The sequence below is a fragment of the Galeopterus variegatus genome, unplaced genomic scaffold (assembly GCF_000696425.1).
Source record: "Galeopterus variegatus unplaced genomic scaffold, G_variegatus-3.0.2 Scaffold668, whole genome shotgun sequence".
NCBI classification, from domain to species: Eukaryota; Metazoa; Chordata; class Mammalia; order Dermoptera; family Cynocephalidae; genus Galeopterus; species Galeopterus variegatus.
The window spans coordinates 345,176-369,031 of NW_007726779.1; the positions used below are offsets into that span (position 1 = coordinate 345,176).

At 44.7% G+C, this 23,856-nt stretch overlaps 1 protein-coding gene across 1 annotated transcript in view; it reads left to right on the plus strand.

Moving 5' to 3' along the window:
* The window catches only part of FAM3B (family with sequence similarity 3, member B), a 37,622-nt gene that overhangs the window by 542 nt on the left and 13,224 nt on the right, over positions 1–23,856 (plus strand). The window contains exons 2-4 of the mRNA XM_008571219.1: positions 3,024–3,111; positions 3,203–3,346; positions 16,775–16,898. Of these exons, the coding sequence (XP_008569441.1) occupies positions 3,024–3,111; positions 3,203–3,346; positions 16,775–16,898 (356 nt within the window). The remainder of the gene's footprint in view (positions 1–3,023; positions 3,112–3,202; positions 3,347–16,774; positions 16,899–23,856) is intronic.

Consider the following 23,856-nt stretch of genomic DNA (forward strand, 5'->3'; position numbering starts at 1 on the left):
CCCGCCTCCCCGCGGCAGCCGGGAAAGAGGACAGTCGTCCCTCGCCCTTCCTGGGGGTGGGGGCTGGCGCGGGCCGGTCTTCTCCGAGACCCGGGATCAGGACTTGGGGAGGCGAACCCAGAAGGGGCGAATGTTCTGGCTGGCTCGGCCGGGCGGGGCACCCCTGCCCGTTTCCTCCCTCTCCGCCTGCCCGGTCCGCCACCCCAGCTGGGGTGCCTGGGGATGTCAGTGAGTGTCGCATGTTACCTAGGAGGGGGCACCGGAGAGCCAGGCAGAGCGCGCCCCGCGGGCCCCTTCTCTGGGGCCACTTTGGGACTCCACGTGGGGCTCCTCCAGCTGGAGTCAGGAGTCCCTGGTCACGTTTCAAGCTGACCGACCCAGGAAATGGTAAAAGGTAAAAGGGACAGTGAGACTTTTCTAGTCACTGGGGGACGTGGATGGGGGACGGGGGGACCGGTGAACATGCCTTGCCTGAGTGTAGCTGACTGTGACAGTTCCCTAGCATCTTTTTATAAGGCTACTTTTATTTTTCCCATTTTTCAAATTATTTCACACTGCGTGATTTGGAAAAATAGGAAAGAGGAAAAGGAAAAAAACACTATTTTCACCGGTCATTTCATCTCTCAAAACCTGTCTTCTTAGCTGTGTCTCTGCCACTTGCCTATGACTGGGCGCTCTGGGGACCTGGCCTCTGTCACACACACCCTTTCGATTGGTTTTGCTGTTCTCTACCTTTAATCTGAGGAATCTCGATTCCTCCTGGAGCAAGGCAGCATGTCTTACAAGAAGTGGAAAGTTCAGAAACGACAGCTCTCTTGGCGCCTTTGGTAGGGCACCTCTGACTCCGGATCCCAGCTGCTCTTCAGGGAGGGTGTTAGACTGAACAGTCACTGTCTCCTCCCAGCACCAGCATTCTGGTGGCGTGCTCACACTCCAGAAAGTTCTAAATGCTGCCTTTTCTGCTCCATTTCCAAATGTAGGAAAGCCTAATTTTAAGATTTTTGACTTATTGTGTAATATATTTATATTTTCTTTAAAAACTGTTTGTTTATGAACAATAGTTGTTCTTGATAACTTGTATGGATTAGAAGATAAACAGATATATATAACACCTCACTTAGGTCACTGACTTTCACTTAACTATTTTGGAAGAATTTCTTTATTATTTCTATATTGTACAACTATAAAATCATTTTGTCACTTATGGAAAATGCTGAATATTATTAAATCACTTTTCTTCACTTACAGCTTTTTCACTCACAGATCTCATGACTCATTCATGAGCTATGTGGTTCTTTCATATAAAGCTTCAGGTTTTACCAAGTTTATATTTATCTGGGCATGAGTGATTGTGAGAGAAGTTGCCCACAGAAACTCAGAGCCATTCACTTTCAGTTTTGAGATAAAGACTTGGTGACATTCCAGGAATGGACGTTGCCTTCAGCACACCAGTTCAGTGCTGGGTCTGTTCCAAGTGGACAATTCCAGAAGGACATTCACATGGATGGATGGAAGAAGTTAAGCTGTCCACCATGACTTCCCTGCAGGACCTGGTCGTGGGCATCCTGATTCCTCAAAATGGGTATTGGCACATGGACCTTCAGGCGGGTTTCTGTGCACTCCCGCTGTGCTGTCCAAGAGTGGCACTTCCCAGGCCTTCTGCCAAGAAGCCTCAGTGGCAGGACAGTGATGACAGTGGACACTGAGGCCAGTGGAGCTTGGAATCCACAAGCAGCCCAGTCCCAAAGTATGAACCATCTACCCTCAGCCCTCCTGGCCTCTCACCGAGGGGAGGCGTGGGTGTGTCTGCCTCCATCATCAGGTGACTTGAATCCATGTTGGCCAGGCTCTGCTGACAAACAGCTTCTCTAAAGCAAATCCCATCAGTAGAAGCATGTCTTCATGGGTCCAGAATTGCCCTCTAGTAGGTGGCCCCTGGACTGCATCTGACTCTGAGATGTCCTTTCTGTCCTAGTAACTGCAGTGGTCACACTGTCTTGGGCATTTCCCAGCAGGAAGCGATCCCTGCATAATATTCTTACTATCTTGGGGAATGTACGTACAGTTTGGAAAATAGAAAAAATATGCACTTGAAAACAAAACAAAACCCCTAGGTGAACCAGAAGCATCTAGTTCCATCAGCACGCCTCCCTGCGCTGACATGACCCCTCTGAGCACAAGCACGTGCTGACTCAGTAGAGTCCCCGGGGATGGGGCTGTGGGTGGCCGCGCCCATGAGAAACAATGGGACGTCTCCAGGTGCTGGAAATGTTGAAGAGGCTGAACACGGGGTGGGTTGAGAGGCAGGTGCCACAGCCAGGCTGATAGAGGTTTGGGTTTTATCGCCCACCAGGGATGGGGACAGGAATGAAAATGAAGCTGTGGTCCATGACTCCTTCAGATTTGATAATTCCCTCCCTTTCTTTTCTCTTTTTTCCTTCCCTTGTTCTCCTCCTTCCCTTCCTCCCTATCCCCTTCTCCCATTTCCTAATACTGTACCTATTAGCACATACAGACCTTCTCCAACTTATGATGGTTCGACTTAGGATTTTTTGACTTACAGTGGGTTTATTGGGACACAGCCCCATTGTAAGTTGAGGAACACCTGTATTTAAATGCTGAGGGACAAATTCCCACCATCCTTTTTTGCAAGGCCTGTGGCCATCTCTGCTTTATGGTCGTTTGGGTAAGCAAACTGCAGAACGCGTCCTGATCTGTATGATATTTTGTGGGTAAAATCAAAAAGGCCTGGTGGTGGATCGCCTGTTAAGTGTCAGGGACCTGTCTCTCAGAACTCTGGTAAACTAGGAGGCAAATGCACATTTAAATCAGACTGCATCTCACAAAGGACTGAGCAACATTTGTGTTTTCACCTCTGTGTCGGGTGTGTTGGTTCACAAGACACTTAATGAATCATTGACTTTAGCATTATGAGGAAGCTCTAAGACCCAGACCAACAGCAGCAATAACAACTTGCCCGGGAGCAGACAGTTCCCTCACGGCAGGTGAATCTGTGCCCTCAGTGCCCACTGCCTCCCCCACCCCGGAACTGCCTCTCCAGGAGTAAAGTCCCTTTACAGCAGTACCTCTTACACTGGCGCCTGAGGGCGGGTGAGGATGAAAGGCTGCAGGGCGGCAGGGGAGCCGTGGGCTGGGATTGACATAAGCACATCCACAGCTGCGACTTGCCATCTGTCTCTAGGTGCTCTCAAGGCTGTGTTCCTAGTCTTCACCTCCATGTGTGCCTGGTATTTGGGGTACCTGTTAGCAGAGCTCATTCCAGACACGTCCCTATCAAGCGCTGTCTATAACATCCGGAGCATTGGTGAGAGACCCATCCTCAAAGGTGAGTGCCGGGGGTGGGGCAGTCCAACGACTTTGAGGCTTTGCCACTCTTCTGCAGTGGTAGGAGTGGTGGTTCCGGTCTCAGCTGTGCCCCACCTGACTGCCTTTTATTGGTGCTGAGGAGAGGAGGAGGAGAAGGAGGAAGGTGCCTTGCAGACATTCACCCATTCAGTTCCCTCACCTTCCGAGGTAGATGCCACTTCTCATCCCCACATTAGACGTGAACTGTCTGGCCTCAGGTTGCCCTGCCATGACTCCAAACCTGCGGTCTGACCTTGAACTATCCTCTTTAGGCTCCATGTCTCACCTTCCTGCTATGTGAAACACAGGAGGGGCCCTGGTTCTAAGTTCGAGTCATTTGAAAGTTTCTAAATGATGGAACAGCTGTTTGGAAGCCATCTTTAAAATGTTGGGAAGCAAAATCAAGTAATTGAGGAGATGTGAAAGAAACATCAGATGCTGAGAAGGCACTTTGTGTCTGTAGACAGAACTGCCCCTGACCATCAGCTTAGAAAGGCTGGGCTTTGTGGCAGGCTACCTTGGCTCCTTTCCGCCGTTCAACCTGCATTTTTCAGGGCCTGCTACACACCAGGCCCAGTCCAGGAGCTGAGGAGACTGAGGCCCCTGCCCTTTCTGCAGTGATTCTCTAGAGAGGGGAGACAGCAATTTAGAAAATGAACAAATGCCATCTAGAGGGGATGGTCAGGGAAAGTCTCTGAGAAGGTAACAATTGAGAAGAGGTCTCGGTAAAGCAAGAGAGTGAGTGCGCATATTTCCCAGGACTGTTTGCAAGGTTGGCTTAGAACTAGCCTCTTAGTCCATTTAGGCTGCTGTACCAGAATACCATCGACTGGGCGACAGACATTTATCTCTCACAGTTCTGGAGGCTGTAACTCCAAGATCTGGAAGTCAAAGATCAAGGCGCCTGCAGATACTGTGTCTGGTGAGGGCCCGACTGCTGCTTCACAGACAGCACCTGTTCACTGGGTCCTCACAAGGCACAAGGGGTGAACGAGCTCTCTGGGGCCTCTTTTGTAAGAGTGCTAACCCCCTGCATGTGGGCTTCACCCTCATGACCTAATCACCTCCCAGCCACCACACCTCCAAATCCATCACACTGGGGGTTAGGTTTCAATACATGAATTTGGGAGAGGACATAAACATTTAGTATACAGCACATGGGCTGCAAATTGGGGCCCAGAAGACAGATCTGGAGTACGGACAAGATTTGTTTAAAAACAAAACAAGTAAAATGTGGACTGATACTTAAAAACCAGGGGATTTTACACAAAACCCTGGATTTTATAGCATCTCTTGAAACATCAGAAGCACTGGAACCCCAGGCCCCCCTTCCTGTGAGGCAGTGGTCAGCCACAGCTGGGCAGGCTACCAGTACAACAGAGCCAGCGACCAGCCAGCACCAAAGGCATTTGTGCAGGCAGCCCAGGTTTAAATTCACAGGCATACGGAAGGAACAAGGAAAATCTAGGCCCTTGTACTTTATACATAGCAATATTATGTACAGGTGACACTAAACACTGTTATTTGCTTCCTGGTTCCAATTTTATTTTAGAGTACATATTCCTGGAAAGGTTGAGTTGTTCAGAAGGAAATGCCTATTGTTAAAGTCTATTTGTTCATTAATTCAGCAGGTATTTTTTAACAACCGCCCTGTCTGTATCATAGTCTGAGTGTGTGTGCTTTTAAGGTTTACCCTTTACCTCTGAGAATCTCACAGTCTACTAGAGAAGAACTTAAAAGCCAGATCATAAGTTAGGAAACTGAATGGAGAAACTTTATGTGCAGAATGTGTTCAATAAAAATAAGCATTTGGAATAAAACTCAAATTGGAAACAAAGTGAAATTATAAAAGATCTATTGAAATTATATCAAAAAACTATGGCCTTTTTCATAATTTCATTGGAAATAGATATGCTGGGATGTTTTTCAGACAGAAATAAAGTATAGAAAATAATTTGCACAAATATAAAAAACTGGGTAATGATAAAAGAAAATTTCTGTAGAAGCCATTCCTTTTCAAATTGATTGCCTTTTATGGCCCCCACCAAAAAAGAACTTTATAGGAATTGACTATGACTGAGGTATTTATTTTTAATAAGATTTCAGCACTGAATTTGCCTGTAATCGCACCTGTTCACTGCATATATACTGTGGATGAGGCACAATGCCTGTGGGGGACATAGGAGATGACCTCAAAGGGCTTGCTGTCTCTTTCATTTGATTGGTTTTCACACAGCATAAAGTCTGTCCTGGAGATGGTGTTTCTGAAGCCAGTCACTTAACGGGGTCATTAGTGGGGCGGGCCAGGGATACCCGTCACCCTCTTCCTACCCAAAAATGGTGGGAGATGGGTGGCAAGGGGTGGCTCTGGTCATGACAACTGCGTCCTGGCTCTTTCTGGCTTGGAACCTGCACTTTGGAGGGACACGTGACTGCTTAGGGACTTGCTGGGCTCAGAGTTTGGGGACTGAGCATAATGATTTGTAGTTCAGTGCTAAAGTGGATGACAGATTAGAACAGGGAATGTGTGGTCCACAGGTCCATACTGGTTTTTGGCAAAGTTTATTTGGTGCTGTGTCACTGGTGAGGCTGGCGGGGAGGCTTTTAAGGAATGGCCTCACTCAGAACACAGCTGCCCTCTCGTCCACGTGCTGCATGCACAGCCTCTTGGAGCCACTGCTCCTGAGACCTTCTAGGAGCCCTGCATCCCCCTCAGACCACTCATCACAAGGCTTATATTGCTGAACAGGCAGGAAAGATTGCAATTTCCCTGACTCTGGAGAAGATTCAAGGATTGAGACACAGTTGCTGGAATCAGCACAGGCTCTGGAAATTCTGTTACTCTTTGCTCAGGTAGGGTGACTCTGACGCGCTTCTGGAGAGTGTTTGTTTTAAATGTGCACAAGTCCCCCAGTGCCTTTACAGGTAGTGAGTGACATACTTGACCAGAATCTGAATCACAGGAATGAACACGTTGGCAGGTAAGATGAGTACTGAGAGAAATAAGCCACTGAATACGAAAACTAGAAAACTAACAGTTCAACACGGTTGCTAGAAATAGACTGAAACTGGGAAGCCAGGATCGCACAGATAACCTACCAGTCCTCGAAAGGACTCATGGAATTCCTTCTCTTCAGACGAGGGCCCTGTGTTCCTTGCATTTCCCGTTTGGCAGGGGATGATGTCAGTGTTTGTGGAAAACGAGGCCAGCCACGCCGTGCTGGACTGGCTACCGAGGCTGCGGGTGCTGAGGCCAGGCCTGGAAGGACGGATCCGATAGGACGGATCCGATAGGACTGATGACATAAATTGAGAGGAGGAGCCACACAGGAGACGCAGTCCTGAGAGGAGGACGTGATGGGATCCAAGTGACAGAAATGTGGAGTAATCAGCGCTTTAGGGACTTTTTGAAAGAACCTCATGGGGCAGAGAAGAGTGGCCCATTAATTTCTCTAAATGCTGGGTGTTTGTACTTAATGCAGCCTTATGGATAGATTGGAACGGGTCTTGGTCTATGAACTAGAAAAGAGTCAGAGGAACCTGGCTCTGCTGCACCTCCGCTGTTCTGGTCAGGAGCTGCCTCCAGCCTGCAGGGACTGCATGTGTCTTATTCTAAATTTGTTTCATCCTATCTTCCTTTAGAAGTTTGTTATTTGTTCATCATGGTTGTTTTGCATTCATTTTGATTTTTTAAATATTACATTGAAGTGTTTATTTTGATTCCTGAGCTTCTGGGTACCCCTTAAATTGTGCCCAAGGCCAGCATCTCAGTGGCCTCACCCTCATCCCAGCCTGGCCAGCTCCCACCCCTCTGTCAGACACACTGTAACTATATGCACATGTGGAAGAAGGGCTAGAAACGTCCCAGTGCGAACACACCTGGTGAAAAAAGGGGCTGTGCCAATCAAGGGAAAGAAGTGCACATGGATGGCGAGGGGCACTGGGAGGCGCCAGGCATGCCCTGTGGGCTTTGGCACCACTGAGACCATTTCTAAATGTGATGACCGCCTTTTATATGGTGTGGGCAGATACAAATGGACAAAGACAGTCAGGCCTGTCCCAGGATTACTGTGTAAATGGTACAGGGTGGGAAGGGCGGGGACGCCAAGGAGGGACACTCCTCGGATGACAGAAAGGTAGATGCTGAGCTTTGAAGTCCTTAAATCCATCTTGAGTGCAACTTAATACATTAATCCAAGTGACGCTGTTAGAGGATTATCCAGTGGGACCGTGGCAGAAACAAGATGTGGTCAGCAGAGTAAGAGAAAACTGAAGGGTGACAGACCACTTTCTTAATACTGGAATGGCTGTCACTGCAGAAGTGAATGAGGCACGTCTTTCCTCTCGTGGCAGAAACAAGATGTGGTCAGCAGAGTAAGAGAAAACTGAAGGGTGACACACCACTTTCTTAATACTGGAATGGCTGTCACTGCAGAAGTGAATGAGGCACGTCTTTCCTCTCGCTCTAAGAAAAGCAGACTGAGCCAGGTTCAGCAGCAAGCTAGAGGACACAGCCAGGGGATGAGTCAGTGCCAGTAATTTCTAGTAATTAGGTTTTTGAAGAGCAGAACAGGCTGCCAAGGATCCCGAGGAAAGCATTCCTGCTGTGTGAAGAGGGACCACTGAGGTCCTTTCCAATACCAGATTCAGTTCTTTCTCCCCCAAATCAATCCTTTAACTACATCTAGCACAATGTGGTAGTCCCCGACATTGCTGTCCTGGAGTCCCCAAACTCCTGCACGAAGCAGGCCATACAAATTTGTAGGCAAACACAGTTTTCGAGTCCTGTCAGAAAATGACCAAGGGAGTTTTCTGTGTTAAGAAATTCTATGCTATAACATTTTGTATGTTTTATAGAATAATATAATACATATACTTTTATAGTGCTTTATGAATTTAAAAGCAAGAAAGCATAGACTCTTTATCCCAAAGTAGCTTTTTTTAAATCTCTTTATTAGGTGTAGAGTCTTGGTAGGAGTGTCCAGACTCCAGACCCCACAAGAGCTGCAGCGGGGGCATTAGCCAACTGTGAAGCAGCCAAGGGCTGGTAGTTCACAGAAAGAGAGAATTTACCTACATGCCATTTTCTGTCCTGCCCCTCATTCTTCAGCCCCTGTCACTCTCCTCCATCTGCACCATTGTCTCGGCCTGCATGACCGCCACACTGGGCGGCCTATGGGATGCCAGGCAGCCCTGCCTGCCTTGCCATTTCCCTCAGAGCATCCCCAGGTGGCATCTCTGTGCCTCCTCCTCCTGGACGGCTTGGGCTGGCTGCACCCCAAGCCCGCATCCTGTGTTTTTCACATCTAGGCCCCAGAAGACCCAGCAGCCAACTCCTCCCTGCCTTCAGTCCCCAGACCTGAGGCCGGAGAGATTTTAAACAAGTCTATCCCCAAGTGCCTCCCAAAATTTTAAATCACCAGTAAGCAATGTTGTTGGAATGTATGAAGGGGGTTTGCAATGTAGCGCCCTATTTTCAGGAAGGGGAGGAGTGAGATGAAGCCGGCATGCATGCTCCTGGTGAGTCAGCACTGGTCCCTGCTGCCCCCTCTTCCTTCATCTCGGAGTCCCCACCTGTCTGTTCTAGAAGGTGGCAGGGTCCATGTTGAGCTTGTGGCCCTCTAGTTTCTAGAATCCAGCTCCGTGGGAAATGAGACATTTTGTGCCTTGCCTGTGACATCCCTGGCCTCCATCACTCCCTGGAGGTGAATGAGATCTGATCGAGACTCCTTGGGCCCACTTGGGGGCTCTATGGATGCTGGGGGGCGCCGGCCTGAAACGTGGACTTTCGTAGAGACTGACTTTTCAATAGCAAACCCTTAGGAGAGAGCTCGTGTTGCTCTGGGCGGTGTGCAATCGACCTGGAAGTCGGTGCTTGTCTGCTGGGGAAACTGAGGCACAGAGCACTTCAGCAGTTGGGCCGAGCCTGAGTGCAGGGCTCACTGCCACACCCAGCTGTTGCGTCTCACCCTCCTGGGCCTTTGCAGTGGTTGGAGGTGTCTTTGAGCACCTGCCTGGCCTCTCTGCATTTCCCTGTCCCCGTATCTACTGCGAGGACTAAGTCTCAAGCTCAGTTCATCTACCGTGGGAAAGACTCTGCTCACCCGGGAAGGGCATATGCTCTGTCCCTCACCTGCCCCGGAGAAACGAAGACTGGCTGCTGCCCACCGTCCAGGGCTGGACTGCTTGGGCCGCCTCTCCTCAAAGCTCTCCCTGGCTCCCTCCCTTCCCACTCTCTGTCTCTGCCCGTCTGTCTCCCTCACCACCCTTCCCACCCCCATTCTCTGAACCTCTGGTACCAGCGGTTGAGCTAGCACAGTATATCATCGCTACGCCGGGTGGGGCCTCCCTTCCTGTATTCATTTATTCCCTTTCATTCCCATTTCTCCCCACTGGCCTGAGATGTTTAGTGACACCCTTCTGTTCGAATATCTCACTGCAAAATGGGCTGTCCTGTCTGCAGGAATGTCCTTTGGTGTTATATTGTAGACCCTGTCCATTTCTTATTCATGTCTCAGCACCAGGCCTTTATGGGGGTTCCATCCTACTGCTGCTCACTGGTACCCCGCCTGTGCCGCACCTCCTTGTTTCCCTGTCTGCACCCACAGGGACAGGCACCCAGTTGCCTCAGGTTGTCACATCACGATGTTCCATCACAGGGAACGTCCCCACTCAAGTCTACTGATGGGCCTGGGTGAAATTTCCACTGGGATCTATATAAACAGGAGTGGAACTGTTGGGACATAGAGTACATGTCATCTGAATTAGACTGAGTCGAGCCCAACGTCTTTCCAGAGTGGCCCTGCCCACCCACGTCCCACCAGCAGTGCATGGGGCTCCTGCACCCCCACATCCACATCTACACTCTCACGACCCAGCTTCCTGATGTTGCCAGTGTGGTAGGTACAGAGGGGCAGCCCGTGGCTATCCCATGCATGTCTCAGGTTCCTAATGAGTTTGGGAAGCCAAGCTGTGCCCACAGCTACTATTCCTTTCTGCCAGGCAGGAGGAGGAGCAAGAAACAGCTTAGGGTGGGAACCCACACTCGCTGGAATCTCCACATATGCCTGATCCAGAGCACCAGCACCGATTCAGGTGGCCAGGGTGCCATTCAAAAAGCAGCTGAGCTCACCCCACGGCAACCAGCAGGCCAGGGCTGCCAAGAGGATCTGAGTGTGTCACCTTTAGGAGGTCTTTGCCCCCTGCCCCTCTTGTGTAAATCACCTATTGTGCTGTGCCTATTTTCCTATTGGACTGTTCTCTTTTTCTAGATGATTTGCAGGGAATTTCTAACCCATGTTGAGCAATTAGTGCCTACTTCCTACATAGTACATATCTTCATCTGTAATGACCTTTTTTCAGCTTATTTACTTTCTGTCTCTCCTATTGTTATGTAAACTATTCTAGTCATTGCTGTACCTGTAAAATCTAGGACAGTATCTGGTGTTTCATAAATATTTGAATAAAGATTTGTTCGGGATTGATCTGCTTTGGAAGCTACATATACCCACACCCCCAACTCACACTACCAGGCTGTCAGCATCAGGGGGGAGCTAAAAGCATGAAACCCAGTTGAATTTGTCTTCCATGTACTGCAGATCTAAGGTAGTTCAATCATTTTTTCTCAGAAAACCTTGTAAGGCAGAACTAAAACAAGCAGATCAGCTGTGTTTAGTCACCTGCCCAGACTCAGTCAAGAAGGAATGAACTGACCTCCATTAGGTGGCTGTTGTCGTGGCAGCCTGCAGTTGTCATTCTCCCGCTCACTATCTGTTAAGGTTGTGGGGTCGCTCCTCATTTGTAAATGAAGCAACAGTGTAGATGACACCTATTCAAGAAGGAATGAACTGACCTCCATTAGGTGGCTGTTGTCGTGGCAGCCTGCAGTTGTCATTCTCCCGCTCACTAACTGTTAAGGTTGTGGGGTCGCTCCTCATTTGTAAATGAAGCAACAGTGTAGATGACACCTATTTCCACGCCCCATCCTGAATAAGGAGACTGCCTTCTTTCTTTATTCACATAATGATGTATTTTGCTTCTAGGAAGTGGAGTGAAGGCTGGGAGGGCCTGCTAACTTTTTTTGTTTAATACTGTATGGGTTCCCCACCTGTTCCCAGGCCCTGCGAGGAAGCACAGACAGCCATCTCTGCATCACCCTTAGTGGACTAGAGCCACATGAACACTGGAGAATCTGAACAAAATCAAGCACCTCCCTTCTAAATAATGCACCTGCATGTGTCCCCATGAACAGCTCCCGCACTTTGCAGAGTATCAGGGGCTGCATGTTCAGCAACCAGGCAGGAAGCCTCACACTGTCCAGGCACAGGGGTCTTGCTCCCAACCCACCCCAGCCCCAGGGGACTTGCCACCACATGATACCCGGCCCTTGCATGGCAGCCTGCTCCTCCTGCTGCCGACCCCGTAAGAGGAGGCCAGAGGTAGAGCGTCCCTGTGGGTCTCCCACGATGGCCACACAGGGGGACTCCAGTGCTAGGCCTTTAGGTGAGTGTGCTGGGTCTGGAAGTGGGCATGCTGGGCAGGCAGGGTCTTGTCCAGGACTACGCTCACTGGGCTGGACTGGTCATCCTATTCCAATTCCTGAGCCCCAATCCCTCCACCTTCTTCCTGCCAGGAGGGGAGGAACAAGGATCAGCTCAGGTTAGAGCCCAGCCCGTGGCTCTGCCACCTCCAGCACGCTTCTGTAGTGAGTGCTTGGGTCCCTTCCCAGCTGGAGGGAAAGGAGGAACTGGGATTCTTCCCTTCCCTTCATACACTCCCACTTCAGAATCTGCTGCCCCTGCTTTGGGAACCTTGGATCGAGGAAAGGCCTCGGTGCTCTTTGATTTTTTTTTTTAATAAGATAATGTTTTTTATTAATGTTTGTACAGCATTTTATGCTTTTTAAGATTTTTCCTTTAAAACAATTAACAATACTTAATTAAAAGAAATTTTTTTTAATTATAACATATTGATTTTACATATTTATGAGGCACAGAGTAGTATTTCATTATGTGTATACAATGTATGTTGATTTATTCAAGGTAATTGGCCTATTTGTCATTGCAAAACTTAATCATTTCCTTGTGATGTGCACATCTGATCTCTCTTCCAGTTGTTTAGTTACATGCAGTAAAACATCATTGATTATACATTTCTAGGTCAACTGTACACCAGTAGGGCTTGTTTTTCTTGGCTTGCTGCACTTTTGTGTCCAATAATCAGCCTTTCACTATTCCTCCTCACTCCTCCGCTTTCCCGTAGTTCTTCTCTCTCTTTTTAACAGTTCAACTTTTTATTATTATTTGGTTTTGTTTGTTTTATTTGTTTTGTTCATTTGTTATGTTGTTTGTTTGTTTTGTTTTGTTCTCTTTTTTTTTTTTTAGCTCCCACATATGAGTGAGAATATGTGGTATTTCTCTTTCTGTGCCTGGCTTATTTCTAATTTTCTCTAAGCTCATCCATGTCGCTGCGAATGGCAGAATTTCGTTGTTTTTTATGGCTGAATAGTATTCCATGGTGCATATATACACATTTTCTTTACCCAATCATCTGTCGATGGACATTTAGGTTTGTTCCACATCTTGGCTATTGTGAACAGAGCTGCGATGAACATGGGAGTGCAGGTGTCCCTTCGACATGATGATTTCCATTCCTTTGGGTATATATCCAGAAGTGGGATTGCTGGATCATATGGCAGTTCCGTCTGTAAATGTTTGAGGAAACTCCATACTGTTTTCCATAATGGCTGCACCAATTTACAGTCCCACCAACAGTGGAGGGTTTCCCTTTCTCCGCATCCTCATCAGCATTTGTTATTCTGTCTGTTTGATAATAGCCCGTCTAACTGGGGTGAGACAGTATCTCAGTGTGGTTTTGATTTGCATTTCCCTGACGATTAGTGATGTTGAGCAGTTTTTCATATACTTGTTGGCCATTTGCTTGTCTTCTTTTGAGAAATGTCTATTCAGCTTCCTTGCCCATTTTTTAATTGAGTTAATTGGCATTTTACTATTGAGTTGTTTGAGTTCCTTGTATATTCTGGAAATTAGACTGTGGTTAGACACATAGTTCGCAGATGTTTTCTCCCATTCTGTAGGTTGTCTTTTCTCTCTGTTGGTTGTTTCCTTGCTGTGCAGAAGCTTTTTAGTTTGATGTAATCCCATTTGTTTGTTTTTTCTTTTGTTGCCTGTACTTTTGAGGTCTTATTCATGAAATCTTTGCCTAGTCCTATGTCCTGGACTGTTTCCCCCTTCTAGAAGTTTTACAGTTTTAGGTAAAAAGAGACCCCTGGGAGGCCAACAGACAGACAAGGCAGCAGCCCCTCCCTCCCGCCCTGACCCTTTCATTCCTTGCTCCCTGGGGCTCTGCCACCAGCGAGCACTGACACTGGAATTTTGATACAATCTGTAGATGACTTTGGGTAGTATGGACATTTTCCCAATGTTTATTCTTCCAATTCATGAGCACAGGATATCTTCCCATTATGTGTGTTGTCTTCAATTTCTTTCATCAACGTTTTATAGTTTTCAGTGTACAGATCTTTCACCTCCTTGGTTAAATTTACTCCTAAGTACTTTAATTTTGTAGTTATGGCAAATGGGATTGTTTGTTGGCATATAATTGTTTATAATAGTTTCTTATGGTCCTTTATACTTCTGTGGTATCAGTTGTAATGTCCCCTCCTTCATTTGTGATTTTATTTATTTGAGTCTTCTCTCCTTCTTTCTCAGTCTAGCTAAGGGTTTGTCAATTCTGTATATATTTCAAAAAACCAACTCTCTGTTTCACTGACCTTTTCTGTTGTGTTTCTAGTCCTCATTTCATTTATTTCTGCTCTGACCTTTGTTATTTTCTTCCTTCTGCTAACTTTGGGCTTAGTTTGTTCTTTTTCTAGTTTCTCAAGGTGTAATGTTAGGTGGTTCATTTGACATATTTCTTCTTTTTTGATGGTGTTTATTGCTATAAACTTTCCTTTTAGAACTGCTTTTGCATCCTGTAAGTTTTGATATGTTGTATTTCCATTTTCATTTCTCTCAGTATGTTTTAAATTTTATTTTTCAATTTTCTTTTTGACCCATTGGTTGTTCAGGAGCATATTGTTTAATTTCTATATATTTGTGAGTTTTCTGAAATTCCTCTATTATTGATTTCTAGTTTCATATCATTGTGGTCAGAAAAGATACTTGATATGATTTCAATATTCTTAAATTTGTTAAGGCTTGTTTTGTGGCCTAACATATAATCTATCCTGGAGAATGTTCCTGTGTGCCTCAGAAGAATGTGTATTCTGTTGCTGTTGCACAGAATAGTCTGTCTATGTCTGTTAGGTCCATTTTGTCTTAAGTGTAGTTGAAGTCGGCTTGGTCTGAGTGTTGGTGTACCACCAATATTCATGTGTTGAAACTTAATCACCATTGTGATAGTATTAAGAGATAGGACCTTTTGGAAAGTGATTAAGTCATAAGGACCCTGCCCTCATGAGTGAGATTAGTGCCCTTATAGAAGATATTGAAGGGAGGTTGTTTTCCCCTTTTCACCATATGAGGACATAGCAACAAGGCACCATCTGTTAGGAACAGGCACTTACCAGACACCAAGTCTGCTAGCACCTGGACCTTGAAGTTCCCTGCCTCTAGAACTGTAAGAAATAGATTTCTGTTTTTTACAAATTACCCAGTCTAAGATATTTAGTTATAGCAGCCTAAATGGACTAAAGCAGAGTCTAGTATTTTCTTATTTTCAGTTTGGCTGATCTGTCCATTGTCGAAAGTGGGGTATTAAAGTCTTCTACTATTGTTGTATTACTATTTCTCCCTTTAGATCTCTTAATATTTGCTTTATATATTTAAATGCTCTGATTTAGGGTGCATGTATATTTATAATTGTTGTTTCTTCTTGATGAAATGACTCCTTTATCATTATATAACGACCTTCTTTGTCTCTTTTTGCAATTTTTCACTTAAAGTCTATTTTATCTGATGTAAGTATAGACACCCCTCCTCTCTTTTGATTTCCATTTGCATGGAATATCTTTTTTTAAGCCTCCACTTTTGATCTGTTTGTGTTTTTGAAGGTGAAGTGAGTCTCTTATAGGCAGCATATAGCTGGGTCTTGTTTCTCTGTTTGTTTGTTTTTGTTTTTTAATTCATTCAGCCATTCTATGTCTTTTGGTTGGAAAATTGTATCCATTTACATTTAAGGTAATAATTGGTAGGTAAGGACTAACTACTACCATTTTGTTAATTGTTTTCTGTTTTTTAAAAATAGATTATTTGTTTCTTCCTGTCTTGCTGTCTTTTTTGTATGATTAGATGATTTTCTGTAGTGGTATGCTTTGATTCCCTACTCATGATACCTTATCTTATATATACTTGACCACTGTACTAAGTTGTAGAAGCACAATAATCCATAAAATGGAGAGCCAAGTCCCCAGTCAAGTTTGAAGGGTGAGAGAATGCTTTCTGAATTTTTTTCTGGGGGCTTGGGGTTTAAACTTGAACCAAACACACCTCTGTGAGTGCTGTGAGTGATGATGTACAGCTACTCCATGATCTGAGCAGGAGACACATGTGGAGGAGATGCAGTGGAAGGTGCATAGAACAAGGTGGGGGGATGGAAGCACCAAAGGTATCCAGGGCCAACTGGGCTCCTCACAACCCAGCTTCAGGCTGATTCATCAATCCTCCTGAATTGTTGAGCCCTGTGAAATGGAGATTTGGGAGAGACATCTCTAGGACCTGCCAGCACTGACATCATAGCATCTGGGGCAGAAAAGCTCAGGTCCTCATGCACAACTGAAGGCAGAGTGGGTCATCTGTGATCAGCATGGTGATATTTGTGTAGCATGTCATGTGTATATTGTATGTTGGGGGAGAGGGAGTGTGTTCATGGTGTGTGTGGTATGTTATGTGGTGTGTGCATAGAGTGTGCATGTGGTGTGTAGGGTACATCATGTGGGGTGTATGGGATGCAGGGGTGTGTGTTTGGTTTAAGGTGTTTAAGGCTGTGTAAATGCAGAAGCTATACAGATGGCTGTCCTTGTTCACCAGCACTCTTAGACCCATGCGCTCTTTCTTCTATTGTAATGCATGCATGCACTGTACACCAAGAATGTGAGTTATGGTGGGCAGTGATTCCCAACCCTTTTGAGATTGTTACCCTACTCAATAGCCCATCTCCCTTTGCATACTTGTTACTTTTAGATGAAAGCAGGTTAAATTGGGGGAATTTCCAATGATCCTAGTGAAATTTGGAAACCTTCCCCCCCCTCTCTGGTTTTTCCCCGACTACCACTGCAAGTTGCTGGTCTGAAGTGCTGGAGTAGAACTGCTGGAGCTCATGGCCAGGCAGCAGGCTCATCTGGTAAACTATCTTGTGATGCTAACTCTTATATTCCTGCTCATTGCAGCCCCAGCCCCCAGAAGGCAAAAGTGTGACCACTGGACCCCTTGTCCCCCTAACACCTATGCCTACCGGTTACTCAGCGGGGGTGGCAAAGACAAGTATGCCAAAATCTGCTTTGAGGATGAGATGTAAGTACCTATGCTTAAGAAGAAAACATAGCTGTCCTACTTTAGTCTTTCCCATTCTCTGAGGTTGACCACACAGCAAGTCCACCCACAGAAGAGAACCACATGTCCTTGGATGTAGGCAACCAGCTGAGAGCACCCAAGCGGACATGAGAATGCCTCACCGTTCATCGGGGAAGAATGTTGTTGTCGGAAATGGTTGTATGTGGCAGGGTGAACTGTTTTGCAGTTTCATTTGGCAGCACTTAGAACAAACCTTAGTTGATGTTTTGTACCTTACTTTGAATGTGTGGCCAAGACCTTCAAAGTCATGAGAACACCAAAATTCAGCTGACACAGGCTTTTTCAGTTTTGTTTTGAGATCCTCCGCTCAGGGATTAAAGCAGGTGTAGTTTCTCTTTGCAGTCCACGCCTCACATAGTATGAGCTGGTGAAAGTCCCCTCTTCTTCAATAGTCTGGGAGAATTTATGTAAAACTCATATTATTTCTTCTTTAAACGTTTGATGTAATTCCCCAACAAAGCCGTCTGAGTCTGGAGTTTTCTTTGTGAGAACGTTTGTACCTACAAATTTCATTTATTTAATGAATGCAGGGCTACTTAAGTTACCTATTTCTTCTTGAGTAAACCCCATCATTTTCTGAGTGCTGCTTTGATTTATAACACAACTAAACTCACCTTAGTCTTTCTTTATTCAGACCTGAAGTCAGCCATCTCTGTAATGAAACAGTTCCTTTAATGACATAGAATATTTAGAAACTAAGATCTGGACACTGGGTGCGCTCATAGCCAATGAGGATAGTATGACTTCTAAGCACTTTTAGTGGACAGAGCCAAGAAATACATTTTCTTCCAAGTCATAAATTTACATTAGTATTTCCAATTCAAATTTAACAATGCAGAGATTTTCTCCCCTTAAGTTCTTTGATTTTACATTTTAACTCTTTTCCCTTACACTGAAAATCTTGGTTCCCAATACCATGAATGTTTGCTTTCAAATTACAATACCAGTACAATTTACAATACAACGACTAAGTGAAGTTTAAAATTTTTTGCAGTTCTTTTTTCTTTAAAGATATTCCATTAAGGGGGTAAAGAACATAATGACCAAAGTCATATGAAATAAGTTATTTTCCTGCGGTTTTGTTACATATTTCATATATAGTTGGATTCATTTCAATTTATGTTCAATTCTATGTTTACTTCTGGTTTTCTCTGAATTTAATTTAATTTTTGAATATGTAACACATTTTCATGGCTCATAACTCAACATGATGTGTCAAAAAAAAAGTATTCTCAGAGAAATCTTCCCAATAATGTCCACTTTTTCTCCCCACATCCTGTTTCCCTTAATTAATTTTTTCATTACTTCCTGATCTATCCTTCCAGTGTTTGTTTTTATGGCAAAAATAAGCTATAAAGATATAATTAATACATACCTATGTATTTGTTTTATATGCATTTTCATATATGCATGTATATGTATGAGTATATATGTATATGTATGTATGAATATGTATGTATCTATGCATGTAGGTGTACACATAATGCATAGATACACATATGTACACATACACACACATATATTCTTTCTTACATAAAGGTAGCAAACTCTATACACATTTTTGCACTTTGTTTTTTTTTTACTTAACAGTATCATAGAGATCACTTCATATCAGTACATAGAGATTTTCCTTGTGCCTTTTTATTGGTGCATAGTATTCCATAGCATGGGTGTATTATAGTTTATTCAGCTAGTTCTGCAGTTATGGGCATTTCTAATGTTTGAAATATTTTGATATTACGAATAATGCTGCAATTAGTAACATTGTGGAATATTTTGTTTTATAATTATCATGAAGTGAACACTTGTGTAACCAGAATTCAAGTTAAGAAATAGACTGTAACTAGCAAGCCACACACCCCCCATGTACTCCTTCCCAAATGCAGCCCCCTCTTTCCTTACTGCCCACTGGTAACTTCTATTCTGTCTTTTATGATAATTGTTTCCTTGCTTTTCTTGATAGTTTTACTACCTAACCATTATTGATTTTGTCTATTTTGAACTTTATATAAATGGAATCATAAACCATATATTCTTTTGTGTCTAGCTTTTATAGTTTGAAATTATATTTGTGATATCTGTCTTTGATGTTGGGTATAGCTATTGTTTGAAAATTTGCATTGCTATGTAATGTTGCCTTGCAAGAATATACTACAATTTATTTGTCCATTCTAGTGTAGAATGACATTTGGGTCATTCCCAGTTTGGGGCTGTTATGAATAACAGTGCTATAAATAGTGTTGTTTATGTCTCTTGGTGCACAAGTGCATACATTTCTGTTGGGTATTTTGTATTTGTGGGGAGCATGTCCCACAGCTAGCCTCAAATTTGGTGATACTCTAGAAGGACTTAAGACTTAATAACAGGTTATACTTCTGGATAAGATTTGTTACAGCAAAATATACAGAGTAAAAGCTGCTGCATGTTGTACTGATGGTGAATTTTGGCATTTTATGTTTTTTGAAATATCTGTATTTCATCTTTATTCCTGAAATATATTTTTACAAGCTGCATTGCCATTATGTTCTTTGAACACATTCAAGGTACTCTTCCATTGTCTTCTAGATTTCATTGTTTCTTTTGAGAAGTCAGCTGACAATCTAATTGTTGCTGCTGTAAAAGTAACTGGCTTTCCTCCTCTTTGATTGTCTTTATAGTTTTTTCCTTGTGTTTGGTTTCAGCATTTGTATCCTGATGTGTCTGTTGTTGTTTTATCTTATATGGGGTTTGGGGGCTTCTTACATATGTTCATATTGAAGTCCTTCATCATACTTGATAAATTCTCTGCTATTGTATCTTCTGCTCCATTCATTTTCTCTTCTTCTGAGACTTTTTTTTTTTTTGTCCTTTTTGTGACCGGCCGCACCACTCTCAGCCAGTGAGTGCACCGGCCATCCTTATAAAGGATCCAAACCCGCGGCGGGAGCGCTGCTGCACTCCCAGCACCACACTCTCCTGAGTGCGCCACGGGGTCGGCCCTTCTTCTGAGACTTTTAATGAAATGTATATACTATTACCTGTATCCTACAGTACTTTTTATTTTTTATTTTTTTATCTTCCTGTCCTTCATTGTGGACAGAACTGTTTTTCAATTCACTAATTGTCCCGACCCATGGGATATTCAACGCAGACCCTGGAGGGGGGAGTGGGAATTGGATGGGACAAGAGACATGAGAAATGGAGACAAGACAGTATTCTGATCAAGTCTCGTTTATTAGCCAGAAGGTCACAGCTTATATAGCCAGCAGGAGGGAATCAGCAGATAAGGAAGTATGCAGATGTTTTCCAGGAAAAACCACAGGGCAAGTCGTTCTGGGAATGGGAACATTTCTCAGCTATCTAAAGCAATGCAGCAGCATTATCTATGCCTAGGGCTGTGCAAGCAGTAAGAAGGAGAAAAGGGTGGAAAGGTCACAGCATTTATATCTTTAGTGCCAGAGGGCTATTGGCAGGGCTTCATGATCCTGGGCAGGCTATGACCAGGCTCTTTGGCCCCGGACAGGTCCCCCTTTTCTATTTTTTCAAGCCAAGAGAACCTCTCGGGAACTGTGCCTGTCTTAGGTTGGGGTAACCCATCCCAAGCACAGTACCCGTCATAGAAATGGGTTGCCATTAATGGCAGCCTTTTGTTTAGGGTGGTGCGGGGGACTTACCCTCTTTGGCTTACCCTCTTTGGATTTACCCTGTCTTTGGCTATCCAGTTCAGCTCACAGAGGCAGCATTTGTTAAGGTGAATGTAGTGGCATATAGGCACCACTTTGTTCTTGCATCTCAAGGCATTGATAATGGACCTGTATAGGCCTTGCCTGAATAGCCTCAATTTGTTGTTTAACAAAGGCTGTGACTTTATTAACTAAAAAGGGCCCCAAAGAAAGCAAAAGAAGCGAGCCCACAAGCGGCCCTAAAAAGAGTAAGAGATAAGGCAGGAATCCATTAAGTCCAGTCCGAAGGGGGTTTTCCACTCGTTGTTTTCTTCTCTTTTCCAGGTCTTCTTGCAGCTGTTTGATTCAGTTTCTGACTATACCAGACTTGTTGGCATAGAAGCAGCATTTTTCCTGTAGGGCTAAACAGATACCTCCCTGTTCTGTAGTTAGTAAATCTAAGCCTCTTCTGTTTTGTAATGTTACTTCTGCCAAGGAGTCTAATTGATCTTGAAGATCATGTATAGTTTGGGAAATAGTTTGCATATCTGAGATTAATTGGGTAGAAAATTTGGTGTATTGAGATATAGAATGGCTAAGGCCAGCAGTTCCAGTCACAACTGTGGCAGAAATCCCCAGTCCAGCAAGTAAGGGAATTAACTGCATGGCTCTCTTGGCCCTCCCAGCTATGTGATCAATGGAAGGACAGGGACAGGCTCGTCTCCGTGTATAATGTCTACATTGGGTAGGAGAGAAGCTAAAACACACAATCCCATCCAATTAGTGGGTAATTGGGTATAAGCCTCATTGTTCCCACAAACAAACACCGAGCCATTCTGAGCACACAGGGGAGTGGAGATGTTAACAAATGTCAAACACTGAGTGAATGTGGCAAAGCCAACATTAATTTCATAACTATTGTTAACTGAGGGAGAGTGGTAGCAAGAGGAATTAGTAAACTGTAAAGGCTGTACCTGTAAAGGAAGGGTTAAGGAGCACTGTCCCTCAGAGGAGTAATTGGAAAGCAAAGTGGGGAAGGCAAGGGGGAGAGACTGTCCTACTCTTAAGCAAAGCCAGCAGTTCTGAGCAAGTTTAAAATTGGAGGCATTAAGCAAGCTATGGGTGGCTTGAAGGATGTTGGAGGTCTGGGAGTCGAGTTTAAACTCGTCCCTGGCCTTAGGCAAGGCTATAAGGTGATATTGTAATGGGGGGAACAAAGTTTCGGTCATTTTTTCTATTTTTCTTTGTACCTTAAATGTCCTAGCCTGATCTTGAGGGCCTCCTCCGTCAGATTCATGAATAGGAGCAGTAAGGGACCAACACACAGGTTGGCCCACTGTGCCCGTGCTAGGGGCTAGGCTATATTTAGACAAGGACAATCCGACAGCACAGGGGGGAGATGCAAACTCCCCTCTGAAAGACCCTGAATAAATTTTATCTAAGGTGGCTATATAATATGTACTGTTTCCATGGGTGCATAGCTGAAAAGCAGAGTAACAAGAACTATGCATAGAATCAGCAAAAGTCTGACAGGGGCATGCACCAGGGCGTGCATCAGCAGTAGGTATAGCCCTAGGCTTATTGACACACCACCACTTGAGGGATGATGTCCCTGACCAGCCAGCCTGGAAAGCCATGCAATCACCACAACCTACAGATGACCAAGTATTTGTTGGAGGACTGGAAATGATTCCTCCTTAATTTTAATAGTGGATACTTTTTAGATCTCTTAGGTATGGCACCAGCTGCCTTGACCTCATCATTCTCATCTTCTAGGGAGATTAGATCTACGTCCTCCCTAGGCGGTGGAGAGGGATTTCGGAGGTCAGTGTTGGAACTGGCTTTTAATATTTTTTCAGTTTGGGCCACAGTTTCTGAAACTTCTGGGGATTTTTCCCTATCCTGAATCATGTCCCTGATTAAATTCCAATAGGAGAAGGCAGTAACAGGGACCTTTTCCAGCCCGAAAGTTTCATAGAAATCTTGTAAAGCGTCTCCAACTCGAGACCACTTTTTATAATTAATAGTCCCTTCTTCTGGGAACCAAGGACAAAGATTCTGCATGAAATCAAAAAATCTTAATATATCAGTTGTTTTAACCTTTACTCCTCACGTCTTTAAAGCCTTTTGTAACTGTCTTATGTAGACGTCATGACAACTTAATTCTTGTCCCATTACCGGGCGCGCTTACTCACCTTATCCTGACGCGGCAGGTTCCCGCAGTGGACGAAGGTTTTACTCTTTCATTTTCAGCGGTCAACCCTCCGATGTGCCATCTTCCTCACAGTGTCCCCCATATCCAGTGCCCCACGTTTGAGCACCAGAAATGTCCCGACCCGCGGGATATTCAATGCAGACCCTGGAGGGGGGAGTGGGAATTGGATGGGACAAGAGACATGAGAAATGGAGACAAGACAGTATTCTGATCAAGTCTCGTTTATTAGCCAGAAGGTCACAGCTTATATAGCCAGCAGGAGGGAATCAGCAGATAAGGAAGTATGCAGATGTTTTCCAGGAAAAACCACAGGTCAGGTCATTCCAGGAAAGGGAACATTTCTCAGCTATCTAAAGCAATGCAGCGGCGTTATCTACGCCTAGGGCTGTGTAAGCAGTAAGACAGATAAAAGGGCGGAAACGTCACAGCATTTATATCTTTAGTGCCAGAGAGATATTGGCAGGGCTTCATGACCCTGGGCAGGCTATGACTGGGCTCTTTGGCCCCGGACAACTAATTCTCTCTTCTACTATGCCTAATCTGCTGTTAAACTCATCCATTAACTATTGACTTTAGGTGCTTCTGTTATTTTAGCTTCAGAACTTCATTTTGGTTCTTTTTCAAATCAACATGTCAATTTTTGTGATTTTCAGTTCTGAAATTTTCAATTACTTACTTTCTTAAATACATTATATATAAGTCTGTTTTGGATAACTCTACTATATGGAGCCCCTGTGAGTCTATCACTATTATCTGTTGTTTTCTGTTAGCTCCATTCATTCTTGTTTATGTTGGTTTCTTTCCTCATGTGCCAGGTTATGTTTGATAGTGTGCCAGACAGTACATTTGAAAAATTGTTTTCTTAAGAAATTGAGGGGCCGGCCCGGTGGCGCACTGGATAGTGCGCCACTTGGGAAGCGCGGCGGCGCTCCCGCCCGAGGGTTCGGATCCCACATACAGACCGGTTCCCGCTCACTGACTGAGCGAGGCGCAAGAGCACCAACGGGGGTTACGCACCAGCCGCCGGACCCTGCTTCTCTGA